This window comes from Carcharodon carcharias, chromosome 1 (genome assembly GCF_017639515.1).
Source record: "Carcharodon carcharias isolate sCarCar2 chromosome 1, sCarCar2.pri, whole genome shotgun sequence".
NCBI classification, from domain to species: Eukaryota; Metazoa; Chordata; class Chondrichthyes; order Lamniformes; family Lamnidae; genus Carcharodon; species Carcharodon carcharias.
Genome location: NC_054467.1, coordinates 28,981,868 through 29,008,285, shown reverse-complemented (window position 1 = coordinate 29,008,285; position 26,418 = coordinate 28,981,868). Strand labels below are relative to the sequence as shown.

The 26,418-nt window shown below is 43.6% G+C and overlaps 1 protein-coding gene across 1 annotated transcript in view; it reads right to left on the bottom strand.

The window, feature by feature from the left end:
* Positions 1-26,418, bottom strand: part of slc7a11 (solute carrier family 7 member 11) — a 210,419-nt gene that overhangs the window by 104,718 nt on the left and 79,283 nt on the right. Inside the window, exons 4-6 of the mRNA XM_041195655.1 lie at positions 24,772-24,897; positions 20,157-20,256; positions 19,881-19,925 (exon numbers count right to left, since the gene is read on the bottom strand). Of these exons, the coding sequence (XP_041051589.1) occupies positions 19,881-19,925; positions 20,157-20,256; positions 24,772-24,897 (271 nt within the window). The remainder of the gene's footprint in view (positions 1-19,880; positions 19,926-20,156; positions 20,257-24,771; positions 24,898-26,418) is intronic.

Sequence of the window (26,418 nt, the reverse complement as noted above, 5' to 3'; positions counted from 1 at the left end):
TGTGACAATGTCACATGAGCTGGGACATGTCCATAATTTTCACAAAAAATTTATTAAAATTTTTTAAATGCTACGTGAAACCTCATCCCACCTTCAGGTTGGATGGGCAGGTCCTTTAATTACTTAATAGCCTCTGTCAATGGCCTCAATTGGCCATTGACAGGTCGGCAGATGTGCAGCTGATTTCGCTGTGCCCCCGCTTTCCTGAAAATTTAAATGGGGCGCACTGACGTCGGGAGTTCCCCCCAACGTCACCGCGTGTCACTTTACACGTCGGCGAGTGGGCTGATGTGTAAAATCCTGCCCAATGGGTTTGTCCATTATCTGCAGAGTAAAATTCTCTTTCTACTGCCACAACAAAGACCTCTGTGGCAGTTTTTGCACTACTTATTTGTTATTTGCTCAGTTAGCTTGTCTTCTCAGATGAACAGTGGAAGGTGTAGTGGGGTGATAGAAACAGAAGAAAGTAGATGCAATTTTTTTCTCCTGGGGAAGTTTTGCGTTCATTAAGATTATGAACGTTTGAACTGGAAAATGGAATTGCTTCATTCTCAGCAGCTAGTGACATGAAAACAAACAAACACACAAAAATAACAGACAGGAAAAGACCTAGTAGTTCACCTAGCCTGTACCATATGGTTCCGATGACTTTAAGGCACATTTATATGAAATATAAAGCTCCCTACACTCTGTCTTAACATTTGTTTTAACTTCTGACTTCACAGCCCCATCGCCAACTTCCAAAAAGCATTCCCTCTATATCAATATGATGTCTTCCATTTTGCAGATCAGCAAGGCTTCGGCACTGCTTTGAATGCAGAAATGCAGCAGCCAATTTGCAGAAGGCATGATCCCACAGGCAATGATGAGACATATGAACAAGTTTTTGATCCCTTTTTTAAGGCTGGAGGAATGACATATGTTGACCAGGAAAAACTGTTCACTCTTCTTAAAATAATGTCTTTGGATCTTTAATATTCACCAGAAGCGACAGGCAGAAACCCGGTTTAGCACCTCCTTCAAAGGTGGCTGAAAGCAGTACTTTCTCAGATCTGTGCTCAGTGTTGGCTGTAATCACCAACCTTTTAATCTATGCCTTTCTTACCTCCAGAGTCTATTGTTCCAATGATCCCTTACGAGCTTCTCCCACCTCCCACAAACATGAACTCATCCAAATCTCTGCTGCCTTTATCCTAATTCATAGAAACATAGAAACTAGGAGTAGGCCATTCGGCCCTTCGAGCCTGCTCTGCCATTCAATATGATCATGGCTGATTCCCTATCTCAACGCCATATTTCCGCTTTCGCTCCATACCCCTTGATGTCCCTAATATCCAAAAAAAATCAATTTCTTTCTCTCAGTGACCCAGCCTCTGTGGTAGAGAATTCCACAGGTTGACCACCCTCTGTGTGGAGAAACCTTTCCTCATCTCAGTCCTAAATAGCCTGCCCCATATCCTGAGACTGAGGCCCCTGGTTCTAGACTCCCCAACCAGGGGAAAGAACCTCCCTGCATCTAGTCTGTCTAACCCTGTTAGAAGTAATGCCAGCCCTTCTCAACCATCACCCTGTGCTTGTTGACCTACATTGCTCCCAGTCAGGAAATTTTCAAATTCTAATCCATGTATTTAAATGCCTCCATGGCCTTATCCTTTCCTATCTCCGAAACTAATCCAGCCCAACAACGCCACTATGAATCTTCGCTCCCAGCACTGCTTCTGCATCCCCCGAATTCTCTGCGATTCTTCAATCTCTAGGATCCCTGATTTTAATTGCTCCATCATTGGTGCCCATGCCTTCAGTTGCCTAGGCCCTAATCTCTAGAATTCCCTCCACCTCTCAACCTCTATTTCTCCTCCTTTAATTCATTCCATAAAATCTAATGCTTTGACCAAGCTTTTGATCATCTGCCTCTTTCTGCAACTCAATGTAAAATTTTGTCTGATAATGCTCCTGTGAAGCACCTTGAGCATTTTACTACACTAAAGTCACAATATAAATGCAAGTCCTTGTTGTTTATTTTTATTATTCATTCACAGGATATGGACATCACTGGCTAGGTCAGCATTTATTGCCCATCCCTAATTGCCCTTGAGAAGGTGGTGGTGAGCTGCTTTCCTGAACTGCTGCTACCCATGTGGTGTAGGTACGCCCACAGTGCCATTAGGAAGGGAGTTCCAGGATTTTGATCCAGTGACAGTGAAGGAATGGCAATATAGTTCCAAGTCAGGATGGTGAGTGGCTTGGAGGGGAAATTCCAGGTGGTGGTGTTCCCATCTATCTGCTGGCCTTGTTCTTCTAGATGGTAGCGATTGTGGGTTTGGAATGTGCTGCCTAAGGAACCTTGGTGAGTGCATCTTGTAGATGGTACACACTGCTGCCACTGTGCATCAGTAGCGGAGGGAGTGAATGTTTGTAGATGGAGTGCCAATCAAGGAGATTGCTTTGTCCTGGATGGTGTCAAGCTTCTGAAGTGTTGTTGAAGCTGCGCTCATCCAGGCAAGTGGAGAGTATTCCATCACACTCCTGACCTGTGCCTTGTGGACAAGCTTTGGGGAGTTAGAAGGTGAGTTCTCAACACTGGATTCCTAGCCTCTACCTGCTCTTATATTTATATACATATGAACATATGAATTAGGAGCAGGAGTAGTCTGCTCTGCCCTCGTGCTTGCTCTGCCATTCAATAAGATCATGGCTGATCTGAATGTAACCTCTACCCAACATTCCTGCCTACCCCAGATAACCTTTCATCCCCTTGTTAATCAAAAATCTATCTAGCTCTGCCTTAAAAGTATTCAAAGACCCTGCTTCCACCGCCTTATGAGGAAGAGAGCTCCAAAGACTCACAACCATCAGAGAGAAAAAACTTCTCCTCATCTCTGTCTTACATGAACGACTCCTTATTTTTAAACAGTTCAGCTCTGTGTCAATGGTAACCCCCAGGATGTTGGTAGTGGGGGATTCAGCAATGGTAATGCCATTGAATGTCAAGGGACAATGATTAGATTCTCTCTTGTTGGAGATGGTCATTGTCTGGCACTTGCATGGCGCAAATGTTACTTGTCAGCCCAAGCCTGGATATTGTCCAAGTCTTGCTGCATTTGGACATGCACTGCTTCAGTGTCTGAGGAGTCGCAAATGGTGCTGAACATTGTGTAATCATCAGTGATAATCCCCACTTCTGACCTTGTGATAAAAGGAGGGTCATTGACGAAGTAGCTGAAGATGGTTGGGCCTAGGATTCTACCCTGAGGAACTCCTTGTTGCTGCAAGTGTTACCAACCAACCCAAGATGATGTATGCTCAGATTAAATGCGGGGTCAAACAGTTTCAATCAGTGTATCACACAATTTTCATTCTATTTAATTGCTGTGAATATTTCTTATTCCAAACATTTGAGCACACTGTGCCCACTCATTTAGCCCACTTATGTAATGTTGGAAGCTATTCTGTTGTTAAATCTTGTCACCAATTTGATATAAAACTTGCCCCCTGGGGTATTACCCTCATTTAAGTGCAGCTTTTGTAAATACAACCCTTAATCGCATAATTCACTGCCAATTCCCAGTCTGAAAATGTGTATCCTGGCAACCAACCAACGATAAATATGTGGTTGGACCAGAAGTGTTAGAAAGTTCTGAAAAACATTACAAATGATCGATGGAGAAAACTGGCAGAAATGAATTGAATGGAGTGATTTTACAACTGGGATTTATCCCCCTGTTTATAGTCCAAGAGCAGGGCTTTCTTATTAAAATATTAAAAAAACTTTCAAATTGACAGTCTTTGTGTTATTTAAAGTATGACACAATGATCCTTTAGCATTATCAGAGACAGAACTACAGCAACACATGTTCACTCTTAAACAAATGATATCCTGCAAAAAAATTATTGAAGAACACGCCACAGTTAATTAAGAAATCTTTTGGAAACTATGAACAGATGACTTGTTTCAGTATTGGTTTCTTTTGGCACTGTGAAATATGCCGCGGTGCAAAAACCTTGCTGTGGGCTGTGCTTGGTTTTATTTGGCTGTCCTTCCTGAGGAAGCTGCAACCTATTATGAAGTGGGAAAGTCAAGCATTTTCCAGAATTTAGCACATAGTCAATTAAACTGACAAGCTCACAGTTACCAGCTCGTGGGCTGTGATCTGTAAGGGAGGCCTGGCTGTCAACTGGCTCAGAAGAAGGGCTGGGCCCTGACAGTGTTACATAAACTGAGAGACAGAAAACTACTTTGCTGCTGCTCTGCCGATCAGCTAGAAGGAGTTCAATGCTTTGTGGCTGAATGAGTGACCCTCACCCTCAACTGCTCTTTCCCACATGAAAATATAAAATAGAAAGCTTTGCTCACGAGTCACTGATGGATCCAAAACATTGTTTAATTTCTTTCCAGGAGCATTATTTGGATTAGAGAACAGGAAATATATTAGTATGCCCTGTCTGCACTCATTTTCAGGCACAGATGGGGCGGAATAGACTTTAAAAGGAGGTAGATTGAGTCGGTGGGCGGAACTGTCCCAGATTTGCACCAAGTGCGGCAGCAGGCGGGTAAAATGACGTTTTACCTGCTGGCCACGATGGTGGGTTTTCCCAAACCCACCACATTATTTATGCATTCCTGTGAAACATGCCATTTCCAAGGCAGGCGGGCTCTCTTTGCTTGCCCGCCATTATCTTGCCGCTTCATCGCGCTGGGCGCCATATTTAAAGTCCAGCTGCATGCACACATCTCAGTACTTCCCGATCATGACTGCTGCAGGGAAGATGTCCACAAAAGGCAAGAAGACTGCAGTCCCCAGGTTTAGTGACGTGTCACTGGAACGCCTTTTGGAGGCCCTGGAGGCCGGCCACAATGTCCTCTACCCTCGCTCCAGTTGCAGAATGGGCAGCGGCGTTACCAACCAGGCTAGGGAGGCAGTGGTCAGCGCCAATGCCCTGCAAAAGAGGACACCCACCCAGTGCCGTTACTGGATGAATGGTCTCATCTGTTTCACCAGGGTAACTCACTCTTCTCATCATTCTCAACTCACACACTCACAAACCCATCACCCATCCACAGGGATCTCACACGTCAAGGGACAACATCACTAACTCTCACACACACCCTCACATCTCCATCAGGCTCATATCCTCTCAAGTTCACATCCTCATTCCTGTCCATTCACTACACAAACATTCCGTTCAGTGCCATGTGTCCTGCTCACGCTCTCTCCATCTGTTTTCATGCAGGAGAAGCTGGCTTACATCAGCAAGGACAGGTCCGGGTCCGGGGGTGGAGTTGCCCCCATTAGGCCCCTCACTCACTTTGAGGAAGGTGCCATCATGCTGACTGGTGAGGATGTGAACCCTGTCTGCGGTGACACTGAGATTGGCAGCGAACACCCACCTGAGAATCCCGCACCACATCATCCCTCCCTCGACGCAACTGTGAGTGCTCACTCTCCTGCTTTTGACTCTGCTTCCATGCACTAATTATCTCTATTTTAGTTCACAGGGAGCTCTGCCAAGTGACCAACACCCTCAGCCAGCCAGTCCCTCAGCTCCATCCATGTCCTCATCAGCAGGCAAGAGGGCACTTCCTCAAGTGAAGAGGTAGAAATAAGCAGCCCGGAAGATCTATCACCGCAGAGGGAGCAGCCAGCCGACGGGTGATTCTGGAGGGAGAAGTGTGTGTGTGGCAGGGCCTTTCAGAGCCTCGTGTAAGCACTCTCCCACGCATGCGGATCCTTCACATTTCACACTCTTTTCAATGTCCTGATCATTTTGAATGCTGTCTGCTGGGGTTCGCTTTCAGTTGTCCACCTGAGCTGATCTACATCTCCGCCCACCCACTGATCACACTCCCATGTAGCACATGAACTGGCCCACCACGATTCTCATTTCACTTTCAATTTGAGCAGCATGGTGCTAATTCGGTTTTACATTTGCCACCCGCCCCATCCTTACTCTCCCCCATTCACACATTTCCTTTCCCCCATCACAGTTGACTCCCTTCTGGCATCACATTCCACCTCCCCTCTGTTACCTACCAGCTGCAGCCCTTTTCCTTCGGGGTTGGCCAGGTGAACATGAACATTCTCTTCCTTCCTGAAAATCCCACCCCCCTCATCCACATTCACCTCCCTGACCTCCTCCTTCCCACCCCCAGGGTCTATGTCTACCTTCGGATCCCCACTAACCACCTTCGCTGTCCCTTCTACCACTAATGTTGAACCTTCATCTTCCCACCCTACTGCCTCATTCTGCCCTCGGTCATTCTCACCCTTCCTCCAAACCATGCCCACCCTTAATTCACTCCCCAGGAGGCAGACATGGACCTATCCAACCCACCCCTGCACATTCAGCTGCACATCACACCCCCCCCACCCCCCGTGCACCCCTTCGTCACTTTGCACCCCTTCCCCTCTTTTCCTGCTTCCCCCTACACACCCTGTACCCACCCCACCAGAACTCCATCCCCCCAGACCTCCCAACGCCCAGGACATCCCCCCTGTTTAGTCCTTCCCCCTCCCGACTCCTTCCTCCCTTTCGACACCCTCCCCTCTCCACTCCCTTCCTCCCCCCAGACACCCTCCCCTCTCCACACCCCTTCTGCCCCCTGGATACCCTCCCCTCTCTGCACTCCTTCCCTTGCACCTTCTACCCCCCTTACACCTACCTTGCCAGTTGCCGTCTTCTTCCCCATTAGCTCCTCCTCCCCGTTCTCTCTCTCCCCTCTCAACCTCCCCCCCGACTCAAACACCTTCATTCCCCCCCGTCCCAACCCCACCTCATCCTGACACTTTCATTCCCCCCCTTCCAAAGCTCACTCCCCAGACACCTCTTCCCCTCCCAACCAATCCTAACCTTTCACTTCCACCTCCTCGACCAGCATCAATGGGGACTATTCCACTTCGGTGAGCTGCTCCACAGCAGAGCCATTCCCAAGAGAATCCACCCAGCCTGCCATGGACATCCCTCCAGTGTGCCGTTGGTATCAGGCTCTAGCATCTTCTGCTCCTTGGCTGTCCGCGATGTAAGCAAAGTCCTGGCGGTAAGTCCCATCTTCTGCATGTCACAGTTGTCAAGACGTGTTATACACCAACATGTTTTCCCACCGACATGGGCAGACGATCCAGCAGGGGACTGGCAGGGATGGGTGGGGGGGGAGGGGGGGTGATTCCGGCAGGCAGGCCTAATAATGATATGCTGATGTATTACAATGAGGTTCCTGGTGTCTGATGGTGAAGAACATGGCCTGCCGTCAGTGGGCTGACTGGATGATCGCAACCGATCACACCATATTGTTCACTCACGCCACCGAACATGCCCGATGCCAGTGGGCACAGAATCTTGGGCCCGCACTAATTTCTATGTGGGCCTGGAGTGGGCATTGATAGTTCCTATATTCAGTAGGTGGGAACTACATCAGGGCATAGGAAAAGGGGCAGAGAAAGGCACTGCTACATTCTGTGGGGGCCAGACATGCTGAACATCGCATGGCTACGAGCAGTTCTGCAGTTAGGGCATTTATAAGGCCTACAGGTGTTACAGGTGAATGTTTTTCTCTTCTTTTATCTCCATGCATTTTCTTGAATGGTTTCACCAATTGTAAAAAATATACTTTGGGCAGAATATTATACTCTCCGAGCAGGTCCAAGCGTAAAAAGACGCACGATGACGATGTCATCGCGCATTCGCACGATATTTCGTTCACCGGGCGTGTGCCAGAGTCGGCTGCACGCCTGCTGATAATTAAAAGTCCTATTAACAAGCGAATTAAATTCAAATCTATGCTACCTGTCCAACCTTACAATTGGCAGGCAGTCCAAAAGGCTAAGCGGCCTTTACATTTTTTAGGAAACCTCATCCACGAGCGGGATGAGGTTTCCTAAAGCAAATAAACATTAAATAAAAACTTCATTTTGGAATTAAAAACATGCCCCACCTCATGTGACAGAGTCACATGAGATGGGACATGTTTTATTAAATTTTTATAGCCTTTATTGATTTTTTTAAAAAGCGCTTCAATCTCCCTGAGGCAGCTAGCTCTGTGCCTCAGGGAGATTGAAGCGCTCTCTCATGCGCATTCGCATACTGTGCACTAGGCCCAGCCTCTCCCTCCTTGCCCCCAACCGGCCCCACCCGCCCCCCCGCCCACATTGAGCGCTGCTGTTCGCAATCTTAATTGGGCCGCCCACGTGAAATCGCGGTGCGGAGCCGATCACGGACGGCAGTCGGCTGCCTGACCGCCCTTGCCCGTCCCCGCCGGGCACCCCCCGCAAAGGGCAAAATCCCGCCGTCACCAATGGGTTTACCAATTCCCTGAGCTGACAGTCCTGGAAGTGAAAGGCTTTTGGATGGATTCTGGGCAGGTCGCACCGTTCAAACAGCAACCGGTGTCCTCTCGGTAGAACTCTCACCAGCTTAACTGGAGAAAGTGGTGAAATTACCTCACTGTGCCCACCATCAATGGCATCACTGTGAGACGTGAATATCTAACCAACCATGATGTTCCCACGAAAGGCCCTGGACCTGAAATGTTCATTCTGTTTCTGTTTCTTTCTCCACAGGCCTACTGAGTATTTCCAGCACTTTTTTGTTTTTGTTAACCATTATGCTGGTAATTTCTGCAGGAGCGCCCCCACATTCACAGCTTGCGAGTACAGGCTTCATGGTCTCCCCCTTTTCTGTATCATATGATTCTATATTATTCTTTGTCCATAATTAATCTACATTTTTTGCATCTCCTACAATGTAACAGTGATTATACAACAAAAGTATTTAATTGGGACAGCCTGAGGTTCTGAAAGGTGCTATATAAATATATGTTTTTCTTTCTTTAACAGCATAGAAGGAGCCATTCGTATACCACCAACATATCAGCAGGTCTCATTATACCTATGATGTGATTATACAAATGATGTGATGTCTATCTTCTTGGAATCGGGTTCAAGAGAGAGACAGATGCAGAGCTGTGTCACCTAACGCAAGGTTACCTGCAATGACGTTACAACATAGGGCTGCCATAAACAGGGAGAGAAATAGATGTGACCTGAAACTTTGTTGCACCTCCTTGTAAGCCTCTTGCAATGCTGACCAATGGGGATGGGGTCCATCCAGTGGGAAAACCCTCCCAGCAAACACCTCATCAAGCATCACATTGACTTCTACAGCCATCAAATCCAGTTAGCTGCCGGGCGGTGAGTTACTTGTTTGGAGGCCTATGCCTGCACCTAGTGTTCCCTTTTCCTGTATTTCTCCCTGCCATCTTTTCATGCCCTGCTCCTTCAGGTATTGAGTTGAGATGGCCATCACTTTAACGGTCAATTACACACAATGTTCTTCTCTCAGCACTTGTGTGTCTCCTAAATCTGATTTTACGCACTTGTGAATACAAGATGGTCAAGAAAGCCGCCCAAGTGATCATTGAGAAATATTACACCCGCCTTGGCAATCACTTCCACACCAACAAAAGGGTCTGCGAGGAGATTGCCATCATCCCCAGCAAGAAACTTTGCAACTTTTACTATTAGCACTCTTCCTTTCAGGCAGGTTTACACACATTCTAAACATTATAGGTCTGAGATAAACCCAAAGGCAAAAGTTGGCTTCAAAGTATTGCAGCTAGCCAAGAATACAAGAGATTTTCCAGCTAATTAATTACATTGAGGCAAATCTGTCACCCCTCATGAAAATGCCAAATGTCCAGGTATTTTCCAAATTTTAAGTAAATCGACATACCCCTTCTACACTCATCTCTTAATTGTTTTGTTATATCATTGTAAGAACCTCCTTTTTGAGAAATTGTTGCTGGAAGTTTTCAGTCTCACTTTAATGTTTTTTTTGTGATTTGAACCACCCAATGAGTGATGAATCCTCCAACAGGATCAGAGCCCGAATGATCCTTGTTAACATGTAAAATGAATAATCAGAATGAAGAAGGAATAATTGCACTACCTTCTAGAACCTAGATTGGCGTGTGTAATTATCTATCTAGCTAGCTAGCTATCTAGCTATGTAATATTCTTGAACAATGATAGTCACTGATAAAACAAAGTCAACTAACTTCAGGTGTCATACTTCAATTCACATGTTGCATGATCATTCTGGTTTAAATCAAGTGATGTGATCATCGAAAGTAGCTTCCATTGCTGTGAGCCGTGGCACCTAAATCCTAGACATCTTCAGCAAAGCTTAAAATGGATAGACTTAAATATTATAAGCGTCTGTCTACAGGTAAAAAAACACAGCCTAAGAGAGTGTGTTCTGTGGCAGTAATCTTGGGGCTGAGATGATAAACTGCTGGAGCTTCTGTTGCAGTTTGTCATGTCAGTACTTGCTCCTGACTGTAGTTAACCCCCATACTATACTTTTGGTTTGAAATTTTTAAAGTAACTATTCTGACAATTCTGAATATGAGTAGTGGAACCTTAATGAACAAAGTAATAGATATAGAAAATTAAAGATTGTTGTTCTGAAATATATAAAATATGGAAAATTAATCAGTGATTAAGATTTTTTTAGGCAATGCAAAATGCTAATTTTTGAAAAGTACTATCAAACTATTTGAACCCTCTTCACCTTTTCACACTCCAACTGCCCCACAATGCTTTTGCTTCTATAGTTCTCTGCCTCTATGAGGCATGAGCCACAATATATCCTTATTCTCAAAATTGTGACTATTACCAAGAGGGGAAAGGACAAATGCCAGCCTGTATTTGACTTAAGTGCTTGTTACCTGGAAGCAAATGACTCTTGAAGTCAAGAATACTGAAATGCTGATGGCTAAATTAACAGGCTTTTTCAGTTCTATGGATGTATCTCCCTGACTTTAGATAGGAGATATAACACAAGGTGCCAAATCGTCAGATTGTGGTGGATTGACTGTTTATTTTCCCCCATTTTCTGATGTTATTATTGGGGAAATAAATTAAGTGTTTCTTTTCCTAGCAATATTATCATGATGGCCAGAGATCAAGAATATCATTGCTGAGGAACTGACCAGTTTCCCAATTTTCCTTTGTTCAGTGTCAGCTTTAAGCTGTCACAAGTGCAGGAGCAGCATGAGTAAAATGCAGAGTAATGCCCTCCTGACCATGCATCAGTAATGTACCAAATCACTGTTGTAGGATGGCTGAGTTGTGTTGTTAATGATAGAGTTGATCTGCAAACACTTCCTGGGTGGAAACATTAAGTTTCTTTACAATATACTCAGCAGCAACTACACGTGTGCTTTCAAATTCAACTCTATCTTTATACTGTCTCCTGAGGTAGCACACAATGCTCTCCTATTGTTTACTACAGATCATGTGATCTTGCCTAACATATGTTATTCTTAGAGCTAAGTCTTCTGGTCAGCATGCGGGGGCAGGCCCAACACGCCGATGTGTAAAATGACGCGTGATGATGTCAGGCGTGCGTCCTGATATCATCACATGTCATCTCGATATTTCGTTCAGCGGGTGCACGCTGGAGGCAGCTGCGCGCCCACCAAAATGTCAGCGGCCTATTAAGAATGTGATTAAACTAGTTAAGAATGCTGCCCGTCCAACCTTAAGGTTGGCGGGCAGCCGAAAAGCCCAAGCAGCCTCTCTTGAAGCTTTTGTAAAATCAGTGAAATAATTTCCCCACCTTTACAAACATGTCTCAACTCATGTGACACTGTCACATGAAGGGTCATATTTAAATAAATTTTAACATAATTTATTAAAGTTTTTTATTATCTATTCAATCTCCCTGAGGCACGGAGCTGCCTCAGGGAGATTGCGGCGGTCTTTCGTGCAAATGCGCAAAAGGGCACAGGAACCAACTCTCCCTCTTCCCCCCACCCGCACCTGAGCGTTACCGGCAGTGCGTTATGCTGGGCGGGCCTTAATTGGCCCACCCGTGTAAAATTGCGATGCACAGCCAATCACGGACACCGATTGGCTCCTTGCTGCCCCCGCCACTCCCATCCAGCCCGCTTGCCATAAGTAAATTCCTGGCCTTAAAGGTTCATTACACACTAAATAAAACCATAGTTACTACATTCCTCCCCCTTTAACTCGGCTGTACATCTTATGATTACAAATACATATTTTTCAAGATAACATAATATTTACATTGGGTAAGGAATTTAAAGTTCAGTCTTTCAGGTGGTTTCCTGGTACATGTCACAACTCTACAACTTCAGATTCTTTGTCAGGAACCTCCTTTTCCAGAGTTGCCTGAACTTCAGGTGCTTCGATGAGCACTTATAGTTCTGTTTCCTCAACACTACAGGAACATCAGACATGTCAGTCCTGGGTTGAGTATCCTCAACAGGAAATGCAGACCTGGCCATGATCACTGGTGGAACCTTAACTTGAAGATTTGTCTCTCTCTTTAAATGATGATCTGGCCTTCCACCACCACGCGGTAAGATAGAAGTCCAGTCACCACACTTATTTCACCCGGTAACTACTTTGGTCCTTCCCCAAAGTTTTTAACGAATACTGGCTCTCCTATGGTAAATTTCCTCTCGCGACAATGCCAGTCATGTCTAGTTTTCTGGCTGCCCTGACTCCTTTCCACCTTCCCCTCTAAATTCAGCATTATGAAGCTCAATCTCATCCTGAGATGGCGTTTCAACAATAACTTTGCAGGTGTGACACCTGTTGTTGTGTGAGGGGTAGTCCTGGGATGAAAAAGAAAGCGTGATAGCTCCATTGCCAAGGAATTGGCAGATAGCTTTTTCATGCCTGCCTTGAATGTTTAAGCCACCCTTCTGGCCAGTATGTTTGAGGAAGGGTGGTACGGTGCATTTTTCAAGAGGGATACAGTTGAGGTTGATAAACCGTTGAAACTCAGCACTTGTAAACGTTGTGCTGTTGTCGGAAACAACTACTTCTGGTAGTCCACGAATGACAAACTCTGATGCAGTTTCTCAATTGTGGCAGCCAATGTTGGTGACTTCACCTCATATACGTCCAACCATTTTGAATGGGCGACAATGAGCAGAAACATTTTTTCCAGGAAAGATCCAATGTAGTCAATGTGTAACCACACCCAGGGTCTACCTGGCCACTCCCATGGGTGTAACGGAGCTGTCACTGGCAATTTGTGCAGTTGCTGACATTGCACTCAGTGCTTTACTAAACTCTCTATTTCACCATCCATCCCAGGCCATCATAGATAGCTGCATGCTATAGTCTTCATTTGGGAAATTCCTGGATGGGTACTGTGTAGAAAATTAAAAATGGCTCCCTTCCCTTTGGAGGAACTATCACTCACGCTCCCCACAATAAGGTGCCAGCCTGGCTGGTTATTTCATGTCTTCTGTTGAAGTATGGTTTAATTTCATCAGATATGTGCTCCTGTGACCATGTAGCACTTGTTCTCATACCTGAGATAGGACTGGGCCCCGACTTGTCCAGACTCTGATCTGTAAAGCTCATACTGGTGAGGAATCTAAGAAATTTAATAGTAAAACAAGTTCCTATGGAACTGGGACGTGCTCATCATTTTCTTAAAGGCAAATGACTAAGGGCTTCAGCGTATTCGATTTGATTGCTAGGCCTATGTTCGGAAGTGTATTTGTATGCTGCCAGAATTAAAGCCCATCGTTGTATTCTTGCTGAGGCTATGGGTGGCATAGCCTTGTCCTCATAAATAATTCTAGCAATGGTTTGTGGTCTGAAACGATTGTAAAGTGGCAGCCGTGTACATACTGGTGAAATTCCTTCACACCAAAGATGATGAGGCCTTCTTTTTCTATCTGTGAGTATCCCTTTTCTGTTATGGTGAGTGCTCTTGATTTGTAACCTATTGGTTCCATGCCTTCATCCATCTGATGAGAGAGCACTGCTCCCACTCTGTAGAGAAATGCTCACATGTCAGCACCAATTCTTCCATTGGTCATAATGCACTAATAGATTGAACGAGTCCAACAATTGTTTCACTTTAAGAAAGTTTCTTTTTGGGGCACCTCCCAAGACCAACGTTGGTTCTTTTTGAGTAGACAGTGCAGGAGAGCCAGCATTGAGGGCAAACTGGGTAAGAACCACCCATAATAGTTGATCATTCCTAGGAATGATTTGAGCTCTGAGGCGTTCTTTGACACAGGTGCCTCTTTTATGGATCTCATTTTTTCCTCAACTGGGTGGAGGCCCTGTGAATCTACCCCGTGACACAAATAAACTACCTCCCTTGTTTGGAACGTGTACTATTCTTTTTTTAAATGCACTCCAGCTTGCAGGAAACATTTTGCCAAATGCTCTTTTTCTGTGAATTCTGTCACCAATACACCATGTAAATAGACTACAACCTGGGGCACTCCCTCCAGTAAGTTTTCCACTGTTCTCTGAAAGATGGCACAAGCGGAGGAGACACCAAAAGGCAATTGCGTATATTGGTACAACCCTTTGTGGGCATTAATTGTGACAAATTCCCGGGAGGCTTTATCCAATCTAATTGTTGATAAGCATGACTCATGTCAAGCTTTGTGTACGTTGTCCCTCCTGCCAGCTTGGCATACAGTTCTTCAATTTTTGGAATGGGGTGCCTGTCTAGCTTAGCTACTTTAGTAACCATCAGTTTGTAGCCTCCACAAATTTGGATGCTTTGGTCGAGTTTAAGGACTGGGACTATGGCTGCTGCCCATTCTGAGAATTGAACAGGTTGTATAATGCCCGACTTCTCTGGTCTGTTCAGTTCAATGTTGACTTTTACTCACAGGATATATGGCACCAGTCTCACCTTCATGAAGCGAGGGGTTGCTTCCGGATCCACATGAATCTTGGCCTGCAGGCCCTGGATTTTCTCCAGTTCATCCTTAAAGAGGGTGACGTACTTTCTAAGTAGCTCTGGTGGCCCACCTGCTCTCAACTGGAAGATTTCAGCCATTCTAATTTAATCTCCTTTAACCACTTTCACCCAAAAGGCTAGGTAAATATTGCTTCTTCCCTTTCAATTTTCAGATTAAACAATGAGTAAATGTCTGAATTTGTTGCTTCAGGCTCTTCTACGTTGTAGATTTCATTGGGCTTTTTTTGTTTACAAGCCTGCTTGAATCTTTCTTTGCATTGCCTTATCATATGTCCATTTCTGTGACAATAGTAGCATTCGATTGTTTTAAGCTGCCAATCACTAAAAGATTGATTGTTTCCACCTCTATTAAAATTATTATTCAATTTCACTGCTAAGTTATTTTTCTTTATTCTTCAGCTAGTGGGGGCTGTTTCTCGGCAAAGTCTTGCTTTCTTGTGCCACTGCTGCTTGAGGTTTCTTGCCTGATGTGGAGGAAGGTGCCATTTTGCGCACCCTGTGTTGCTTTTGAATCTCTCACTGCACTTTCCATGGCCAACGCTATCTCTAGTACCTTCTTGAAATCTAGATTAACTTTGGACAATAATCTTTTCTGAATAGTGCCCTCTTTCACACCACATACTAAACAAATTCTGAGCATGTTGTTCGAGTCATATCAAACTCAATGTTCCGTTAGCTGCTTCAAATTTGTCACGTTGCATGCAATTGTCTCACCTGGGGATCTATTTCATGAATTAAACCTGAACCTCTACATCATGACTGAGGGCTTTGGTTGAAAATTACACTTCATGAAGTCCGCCAATTCATTGAAATGCTTTGAATCTGGGGCACTGGGTGCCTTCAAACTTCGAATCAGACTGCGGGTATTGTTCCCACAAGCACTTAAGAGGATTGCTCACCTCTTCTCTTCCCCCGTAATCTAGTTCACTTGAAAAAGGAACATCAGGTGTTCTATGTATTGAGACCAATTGTCTGTGGCAGGTTCAAAAAGGATCAATTATCCAAAATTGTGGCATTTTGAGAGGGGATAACTTCTTTAATTCTAACAGAGCTTGCTACTTACAATCACTGGGTGAGGTACAGTGCTGATTTCTTTCTAACTTGATTTCTTCTGTTCAATCCTGTTTATCCTCATTGCCAGTTTGTTGTTGAGTGGCTGAGCTGTGCTATTAATGATAGAGTTGATCTGCAGACACTTCTTGGGTAGAAACATTAAGTTCATTTGCAATATACTGAGCAGCGTGTACACATATGCTTTCAACTCCAACTCTATCTTTACAATGACTCTTGACGTAGCCCACGCTACTCTCCTATTGGTTACTACAGGTCATGTGATCTTGCCTAACAAGTATTATTCTTAAAGGTTCATCACACACTAAATAAAACTATAATTACTATAATCACCAATATAAAAATACATTCCCTCATGTAAAAGACCACATTGCCTTTATTGCAGTATTTACTCTCTCTAAATAAGATTTAATGCCTCCTAATGTTGAACCATGGGCTTGATTCATTAGGAGCTAGATTTAATTGCTCAAGGACATTTCCGTTAAGGGGTTTAGGATGTACTTACACAGTCAATTCAGCATTGGAATTTTACACGGACACTGAACTTGCATTCCCAATCCAGAGACAAAGCTTGACATTGCCTGCACTACAAATCCAGTCAGTTATCAACTTTGTAAACCTACCTAAATGTTATAGAATTCCCTGGAATGGTGTCATCTCTGATTTACACCATAAATTACCCAGTTTCTTGCCCCTGATGTTCCCAATGTGAACTTAAACATTTCCTGGTAAAGTCATTTAAATGCAGCACGGCGAGTATAATGGTGAATCAGGGAGCTCAGAAGCAGTGCAACCATTGTCTTATCCCCAATTACATCAATTAAACCTGAGTCACTTACAGAAAGCTCTTGGAATTATGGGCACACTCAGCCACTGCATTCAATTTTCAGGAATGTCCTAAGTTAGTAATTTAGGTTACCTAAACAGTATCAAAGAAAACAACTGCTGGGGGGAGAGGGGGTGGTGGGGGTGGTGGTGGTGGGGTGGGGGGGGGGGTGGTGGTGTATGGAGTTGGGTACAAAATTTGACCTTATTTTGTCCATTTCTCAGGTCTGTTACAGGAGCTAAAAGGTCCAAGTGTTAGGAGCTATGTCCTGTGCCCCAAAGGTGCATAAAATATGTCAAATACAATATTAGCTTGGACAATAATCAAACATTTCCAAATGCTAATTTCAAGATGAATTAGGCTCATTAACTGTGCAAATGAGGACCTAAGATGTGTTTGAAGACCCTTCACTGAAACTGGTCAGCAACTGAGCACCACTTGCACCCACATACTTTGTTCAGTTTCTCTAACTCCCAATTAGCTGTCCTCAGAGGGACTGTTGGAGGCTGCCAAAATAATAGGTTTTTTTCTTGCTTTACTGTAGAGTCAAGAATCTTACTGTGGGTTGCTGCTAACCTGTATTTTCCCCATTATGGCCCCTACATGCCTCCTCACCTCAAACTCCCACCATCTCCACCTCTCCCCCACCTCCACACACTGTTCACTTCCACCGACACCCAGAGCCAATCTGGAAGATGTCACCAGTGTCACACCTGCCAGAACTGGTCAAGGGGAAAATGATGAGTGACCTCAGAAAACCTGACAGGCATCTGCAGTTCATTATTCAGATGAGGACTATCTTCAAAGGAGCCTTGAGCCTACACCTTCTCGACTGTGCTGCAAATACACTGGACAGTTGAGGCCTAAGCAAATTTCATCTCCACTCTTGCTTTGGCACCCGTAAGCATGTCAGTGCCCTAAGATGTACTTAATAGACACTAAACCTAACACACAATGATAAATAAGATGAGTTTTAGCCAAGAAGTAAAAATATCAAGAAAGGTTAGAGATTTTGACTTACATTAATCGATTATTTTGAATTGGTGAATTTAAATACCAATTTTCAGCCTAAGTGGCTACTATGGCCTGTAAACTGGTGTAAATCAAGGAAATTTGTGATAACCCATTAACTTAACTGGGGAGTGCAGCGGAAGCATGGTAATAAACTTGGATGGGCATGGCCAAGTTATCTGTAGAGACGTGGCACAAAAGATCCATGACTTTATGGTGCAGCATTTATAACAAAGTGTTATGACACTGTAGTTGATAAAAGCTGAATTATTTAAAATCCCAGAGGGAAGCTTTAAACAACTGTCATAACCTATATTGTCAATTGGTATGTTTTGAGTTGCAGCTCTAAATTCACCGATAAAACGGCCAGTTCTCGAGAGATTTTAATCAAACTAAATGATACATTTATTAATTTACAACAAATTAAACACACACACATGGCTACAAATTACTACTATCATAACTTTTAACAAATTCCCAAATTAATCTCCATTAAGGCAACAACAACCAATAGACTTAAAGAGACACCATTTTTCACCTTACGAATTCAAAATGAAGTTCCTTTCCATTTGTTCCTTCACAAACAGTCGTAGACTTGCAGGCTTAGATCTTACATGCCTCTAACCTGTACACACACACTCCTCTCAGGTTATACCTAGCCTTCCCTTTGAATTCAAATTCTCACTGTCTCATCAGGCCCTTTGAACTCCACCTCTTTTAATAATAAAGGCCCTTTCGTAGTACCAATTTTATTAGTAATATAAACATTGCTTGGTGTCTGCTAGCTAGGTGCAAGATTTCACTCCCACTCTTGAATGTTCTATTCAACAAAATTCTACCTCTGTTTACATCTCAAAACTACTGTACATGAAAGCACCCAGACTAGCTTGGTTTAATCCAATTAACACACATGCAGGCTAAACCTCTATTTAAAAAAAATTTCAAATAACATTATAAACATTAATATCTCTTCAAGACACAGAGTAAGTCACACCATAAATGTACTAATGCCATGGACATGAAATCCCAGTGGCACAAGTGCCTAGGAAATTGTTGGCCAAATTTCATAAAGAGCAGAGATTCTCCTCTCCCCGCCCTCTGGACATGCAAATTTATAAGTTCTGGGAGGTTGGCCTGCTCATGCATATATCCAAGTATCTGCAGAGCTCTCAGTTAAACATAATTAAATTTCTAGACAACATGGGTTTGACTGAAGCTCAAATTACAAGTACTGGTCTCAGATCCTTGGAAGGGAAGGAGCTGGATTTGAACCCAGGTGCCAGAAATGACAACACTGCGGTCAATTTCAAGTTTATGTCTAGCCTAAAGCCAATATGCTGCCAGAGGTGGTCCTCAGCTAAATCCTGGGATTAATTTGATAGCAGCCTGAAGCTGATATAGAAATGCTTATCGTCTGCTATTTATACTGGTGCTCTAATTGCTGCCAATTTGTATTGAGTCATGAGATGTGTGACCAATGTGCCCATGAGTTTCAGGTGGGAAGCCACTTCTTATATTCAAATTGAAGTCCTATGGCGTACACAAGTTGAGGTGCAAACATCTGGTGTTTGTGCGCCATGGATGCTTCATCCATTTGTACATGGCAATAAGCAGCTTAAACTGAGGCCCTTAAAGGGCCCACTATTGACGGCTCAGGAAACGGCCCAGGTAATGTTTATATTTTTCTTGGTGAGGCCAGAAGGAATGAGCAGGAACTCTGATCTGCTGCCAAGGCCCTTCCTGGGATTACCTCCACCCTGCCACTGACTGATGCTTGGTTTAGCATGGGAGGAAGGTAATTTCCCTCCCTCTCACAACTGGTGGCTTGGCACCTGCAACTGTTGACATGTTAATGAGGATCTGGTCTCCATTTAGTGCAGGCTTCACATCAAAGACACCATAGGTCCTACAGTCTGTTAATCCACTGCATCATCCAATCCATTTTACATTGTTTTAACTTCTTTCTCCCTCAGAAGTTAATGTAGTATTAGAAACTCTTTTTTGTGCAGTGTTAAATACTGTAGCTCCTTCAGTTTATCACATCCCTTAACAGGGGTGGAGGTAGGTTTTGTGTTTGGTATTGTATGGTGTACCAGTTTTCTTGCTAGTGCAGGAAAAATATTTTTCTGAAACATTTGAATTTTCTTTCAGACTTCTTCCTCAAAGAGAACTGTTTAAAATACAATTGATTTCATAGACTTACTTTTCAGGATTTTCTACTTCTTCTGTGACAAAATTCATGTAAAACCTGATTAAATAGTAATGAATAGTTAGAGGACAATCTTATAAATCATGTTTTCAGCAGCTTTAAACAAAATCATTCAACACAATTATTTAATTTCTACTGGAAACATAACTGGGAACATAACCTCAGGTCTTTATCTTAGGTGTGCTGAGAACATTTTCTACAAAGATTATTTGCCTTCTCTATCCTGTTCTTACATGTCTTTATCTTGTGATAGACAGTGAGAGCTCTTACCATCCTGCATATGCATACATTCCGGAATAAAAAGCAAGAGGAACTCCCATAAGGCTAAATTCTTTTGTTTTAAATGCTTGATTGAAATGTTGAGTTTCTCCTGTGGTATGTGAAAGGAAAGAAAATGAGCAGAAACATCATAATATGTGATTAGAGAGACTGACACAAGCAAGTAATCTGATTAACCAAAAACACAACCATTCATCCTTAGTAATGCAGTGCATTCTTCAAACTGATTTAATAGAGAGACTTGCACTTATGTAGCACCTTTCATGACCTTAGGATGTCCCAAAGCGCTTTACAATCAATGAGGTACTTTTGAAGTACAGTCATTGTTGTAATGTAGAAAACTGTGGCAACCAATCTGCCCACAGCAAGCTTCCACAAACACCAATGTGGTAATGACTGGATAATTTAGTTTTGTGATGTTGATTGAGAGACAAGTAATGGCCAGGACTCCAGGGATAACTCCCCTGCTCTTCTTCAAAAAGGTGCTGTGAGAGCTTTTACCTTTATCCGCCTTAGATTCCTCGGTTTAATGCTTCATCCGAAGGATGCATCTCTGACAGTGCAGCTCTCCCTCAGCACTGCATTGAAGTGCCTGTATGGATTTTGTGCTCCTGGACTGGATTTTCAATCTGGCATCAGGAAACCGACACCTGGATCACTGCTGGGTCCCAACCCTGTGCCACATCTGTGTTGCTCAGGCGACGCCATCTTCAAATGAAAATCATCTAATTGGGCCTGGGCGAGCCCGGCATCAAATTAGTGGCGCCGAGTGCTGCCAGGAGACGGGGACTGACTCTGGAGTACAATCCTCAAAAGCGGATGGCAGGGATGATGGGAATCTGTCGCCTTGCAAAATAGAGCAGGCAGGACAGAGAAAGCCAGCAGCGTCATGGCGCAAAGAAATGGCCAAATGGCCAACAACAAGGTAGTAAACCCACTCTGACAGAATAACCCTTTTAACCAAAAAATTCTCTTTAGTGTTAGCATGACTTGATGCCTCCCCACCTTGCAGTCAACAGCTGTGCACTAACATGCAACAAACTGCTGGGGTTCACCAATCTGCAACTTCAAAATTCCCTTCAGGCCCTTCCCAGCCCATTAATAAGCCCTTTATGGAGCTTAACCGGCAGTTAATTGGAGGGGAACATCCCCACCCACCTTTGCTTTGAAAGTAGCTACACGTCCCAGAGGCTTTAGGACACTGATACGCTATCCCAGGGCACTATTTTCAAAGTGAACCTGCACCCATTCTCACCCCCACAGGCAATTAAAAATCAAGCCCCAAGACTTTGGAGTGGGATTTAAACCCACAACCTTATAACTCAAAGGCTAGAGTGCTTCCAACTCAGTCGCTGACCTTATCACTGATTGGCAAACATTAATGTGCACGGTCCAAATTCTTAAAAGACCCATGTTGTCAGTCAAAAGTTGTGGGATGAAAGGATTTGACTAATAATTAAAATTAGTATTCTACTATTTTCCTTTGGTGGAGGAAATATCTAAGAGTCGCTGATGGATGAGGCATTGTTGTTAATCCTCCTCTGCATTTAAACATGTCAAAACTAGGGGCCATAAAATAATATTGTTACTAGTAAATTCAACTGGGAATTGACATAAAATTACATATTCATTGTGAAAACAGGGGCAGAGGGAGCACAAATCATTAATAATAGTGACACAGGTTAATAAGATCATTGAAAAGGCAAGCAAAGCACTGTGGTATAATTCTAGAGGAATATAATTGTAGAGTAGGATGCAAAACTTTTATCAAAGCTTAGTTAGACCACATTTGGAGTACTGTGCACTGTTCCAATCTCCAAATACTGTGGTTAGACCACACTTGGAGCAAAGTGCACTGTTCTGATCTCCATATACCTTGGTTAGACCACAATTGAGGCACGTTGCACAGTTCTGGTCTCCATATTACATTGGAAGAAGAAGTACTGGAAAAGGTGCAAAAGGATTTACAAGGAAGATGCTAGAGCTGTGAGGTTATAACTATGAAAAAACTAAAAAGGTTGGGTCTCTTTTCACTTGAAAAGGTAAGGCTGAGTGGTGATCTAATAGAGGTCTTTGGAGTTATGAAAGGTTCTTATAGAGTAGATGCCGAGAAAGAGCCATCAACGTAGGATTAAGAAAGGGTTCAGTAGGGTTGACATAGATAAGATGTTTCTACTTGTGGGTGAGATCAGAACTAGGGGCTATCAATATAAGACATTAATAAATCCAATAAGGAATTCAGAAGAAACCTCTTTAACCCTGAGAGTGGTGACACTGTGGAACTTGCTACCACAGGGAGTGATTGAGGAGAACTAGACAAGCACATGAGGGATAAAGAAATTCAGAAGCTGTTAGAGTTAGATGGGAGGAAGCTCATGTGGAACATAAATGCTATCATGGACCTGTTAAGCTGAATAGTCTGTTTCTGTGTATATATCTTATGTAATTCTACGGAATTTACTCAAAGACTGATTAAAATCGCTACCACATGGAATAGTTGAGGTGAATGGCTTAGATGCATTTGAGACAAAGCTAGACAAGCACATGATGGAGAGAGGAATAGAAGGTTATGGTGAAGCTGTTAGTTGCAGAGGGATGGGAAGAAGCTTGTGTGGGCCATTAACACAGCTGAGTCAAATAACCTTTTTTTGTTCTCTACATATTAAGTAAATGTACCACGGAGCATAATTATAACTGGCTAGAGAAAGACAGAGGTTACAGCTTCAAAACCAAAATTGAAGTGTTGATTCATTTATCTGTCTTCTGCATCAAGTCTGCAAATGAGGGAACTGGACTGATAAGAAAGGACCTCCAAACCAGCATAGAGGAAAAATCACGCAGAGGGATCACAAAAATGAGTGTCAACTGTAGCTCAGTGGTACTCATTCTTGCCTCTGAGTCAGAAGATTGTGTCTTCAAACTGCACCACAGAGCCTTGAGCACAAAGTCCAGCTGACACTTCAGTGCTGCACTGTCAGAGGTGTTATCTTTTAGGAGAGATGTTAAACTGAGATTCTGCCTGCCGTCTCAGGTAGACGTAAAAGATCCCATGGTACTGTTCTGAAGAAAAGTAGTGGGATTCTACCTGGGGTCCTGGCAATATTTATCCCTCAACAGATTATCTTGTCATTATCACGTTGCCATTTGTGGGATCTTGCTGTGTGCTGTATGGCTGTTGTTTTCTACATTACATCAATGACCGTACTTCAAAAGCACCTTCGCTGACTGTAAAGTGCTTTCTGGTGGCATGAGGTTGTGAAAGGTGCTATATAAATACAGGTCTTTTTTTTCTTTTTTTGTGCAAGAGCTTTCAGTGGTATTTAAAACTGACAAAATGATTCTTCCTGGCATATCATAAGCGACACCATCATCAAGTTGTAATATTGATAATTACCATTGGAGAGCTATGCCAATGATTTTCTAATAACAATGTTGCTGCTCTAAAAGCTTCAAGAGATTACTGTGGTCTCGCAGTCCACTGCGATGTCCACTGCTGCTCAGCAGCCTGTTTAATAATCAGGGCCAGGATTTTACATTCGGCATGTGGGATGGGGGCCCAACATGCCGGAACATAAAATGACGCGCGGTGACATTGGCATGCGTCCCGACATCATCGCGCAGTCTCGCGATGTTTCGTTCGGCGGGCACACGCCGAAGTTGGCTGCGCGCCCGCCGATAATTAAAAGGCCTATTAAGGCCATTAGCAACCTCATTAACTTGAAATTTACACTGCCTATCCAACCTAATGGTAGGCGGGCAGGCGAAAAGGCCAAGAGGCCTTTACATTTTTTAGGAAACCTCATCCATGAGTGGGATGAGATTTCTTAAAGCTTTTACAAATTGAATAAAAACTTTTTTTTGAAAAATAAAAACGTCCCATCTCATGTGACACAGTCACATGGGCGGACATGTTTCATTAAATTCTTAATGTTTTTAATAATTTCTTCAAAAAGTGCATCAACCTCCCTGAGGCAGCTCCATGCCTCAGGAAGATTGAAGCGCTCTTTTGCGCACATGCACAAAAGAGCGCTGGACCTGACTCTCCCTCCTCCCCCAGCCTGCATGGGTAGCGCTCAGTGCTACCGCTTGTGATCCATACTGGGTGGGCCTTAATTGGCGTGCCTACGTGGAATCACAGTACCGAGCCGATTGCGGGCAGTGGTTGGCTCCACGACCACCCCCGCCCACTCCCACCGAGCCCATCCGATTCAGGAAAAGTCCTGGCCCAGGGATTTCTGGCTCTGATTCTCAAAATTCTTAATATTAAGGGTTTGTTTAGTACTTCAATCAAAAAAAAAATCTTTGTTAAGACACGCAAGCAGGTTATGTCACTGGAGGTAAATCTACAGTGTAGAATGACAGTGTCGTTCAGCTGCTACAGTAATAGACTGTTTACTTAAAATAATGGCATTTTTGATAGATTAAAAGTAAAATATGAACAACTCCTAAAACTTTTCCATCACAAATGAAAAGCGAACTGTCATGTTTGACAGCACAGTAATACTAACAAAAGCAGCAGAGAAAGACCATTTCTAATTTGTCATTCCAGAATATTCTGTGGCTCTGAAATTCTTTAGAAATGTAAAAGTGTTTTATGACCACTTACCTTTGAATAAATGCATCATTCCAGGGAAGATGATTATTAATATGGCAGCAAGTTTGCAGAATGTCAGAAAGATCTGTAGCCGTGCAGTCCAGCTGACGCTCATGCTGTTAATATACATTACCGCAGCTGGAAAAAGAAACAGGACAAAATAAATACCGTTACCTTAGGTAACAACACACGGCACAAAGCCACAACAAGGGTACCACTGACTGGCAACTAGATCGAAACCAATAGTGCACAATTTCCTTCATATTACTGTCAAACTGTGGAACGTAAAGGTAACAAAGGACCTGATAAATAATTCAGGATCAAAATATTGACAACTTGAACAAAGAAATCTATCTCTCCACATCCTTGTCTCCAAATGTTCCCATTTAGAACCTCTGTGGAATCGATGTGGAATGTGCCTATTGTGCTTGCAATTTCTCACACACCAGGTTTCCTAATTTCAGTAAAGGCATTGCTGAGCTGGGTTTGAGATTGAGGCATAGGCTATGTTTTGCCTCACAGCAAGGGAGAGAAATATCAGAGAGTGAGTTATCCAGAGCTGCACTGAGAACACTGCCTAGTGGCTATTCATAAATCTGTTTCAGCACTGGAACTAGTGGTTGGTCACTGCGTGAGATAAAGTGGTGGAGAAAATGGCTTGCATGGACAACATGGGAAAGACCAATATCGAGTCAGCAAATAATTAATTTAGATACAAAGCTTCCCCAATTTAGAACCTCTCAAGACATGTCCCACAGCACATTTTAATATGAGCTCTGGAGTCGGTTTCCTGTAGAAAAAGGAATCAAACATTTTAAACCCAAGCTCTAGTATTCTCCGCTATCGCGTCTCAGAAACATTTAATTCCCGGGCACTATGGAAAGGAAAAGAGAAGCGCAGAGAACAGTTATATTGGATCTCCCTCTCCTGCCTTATATTTGCCCAGGATCTCTGGGACTTCCTCACATAGGCAGACCTGGGCACGAAGCCACAAAAATGTGTAGGAACAGGGGAGCCATCAATAAGAATTGGAAAGGGGCATCTCCAATCATCTTCAGCCCTCTCACATCAGATTACTCTCTCTCTGCAACAAAGCAGCACTCTTTTTGAGGCATGTCTGAAGAAGCTGTTGCTAGGCCTTGCACCTAGAACCACTGAGATCAGAGGATGTGAGGCAGCCAGACAGCTTCCCAAGAGCAACTAAAAAGCCTTGAAGTTAACAATGAAGACTACACTTTCAGGCCATGCAATTAATTGGCACAACAAATTCCAGTCTTAGGCAAAATGGGGATTGGGGGAGGGAAAGAATATTGGGGCCACTGTGTACAAACACCACAGTACTTTAACTTTCATTCTTGGTGTTAACACTGCCAGTACTCCATTCCTTACTACTCTTAAGATTGAGAATGGACTTAAGTGCACAGGTGTCCACGCCCCACTGTGACTAGATGTAGGAGACTGTAATGTGTTCAAGGCATCTAGTGTGATGCATTGTGGCTGGACCATGCAATGACAATAGGGGGCCAGTGTATAAATTGTGTACAGGACTCGTTAAGGTTCTGAAAAATTTTAGTTTGGATATCACTCCATAATGTGACTGGAGCAATGCTTAAGCTCTATGGTGTCTGTCTGGGAGAGATACTGAATGGGAAGCACCAC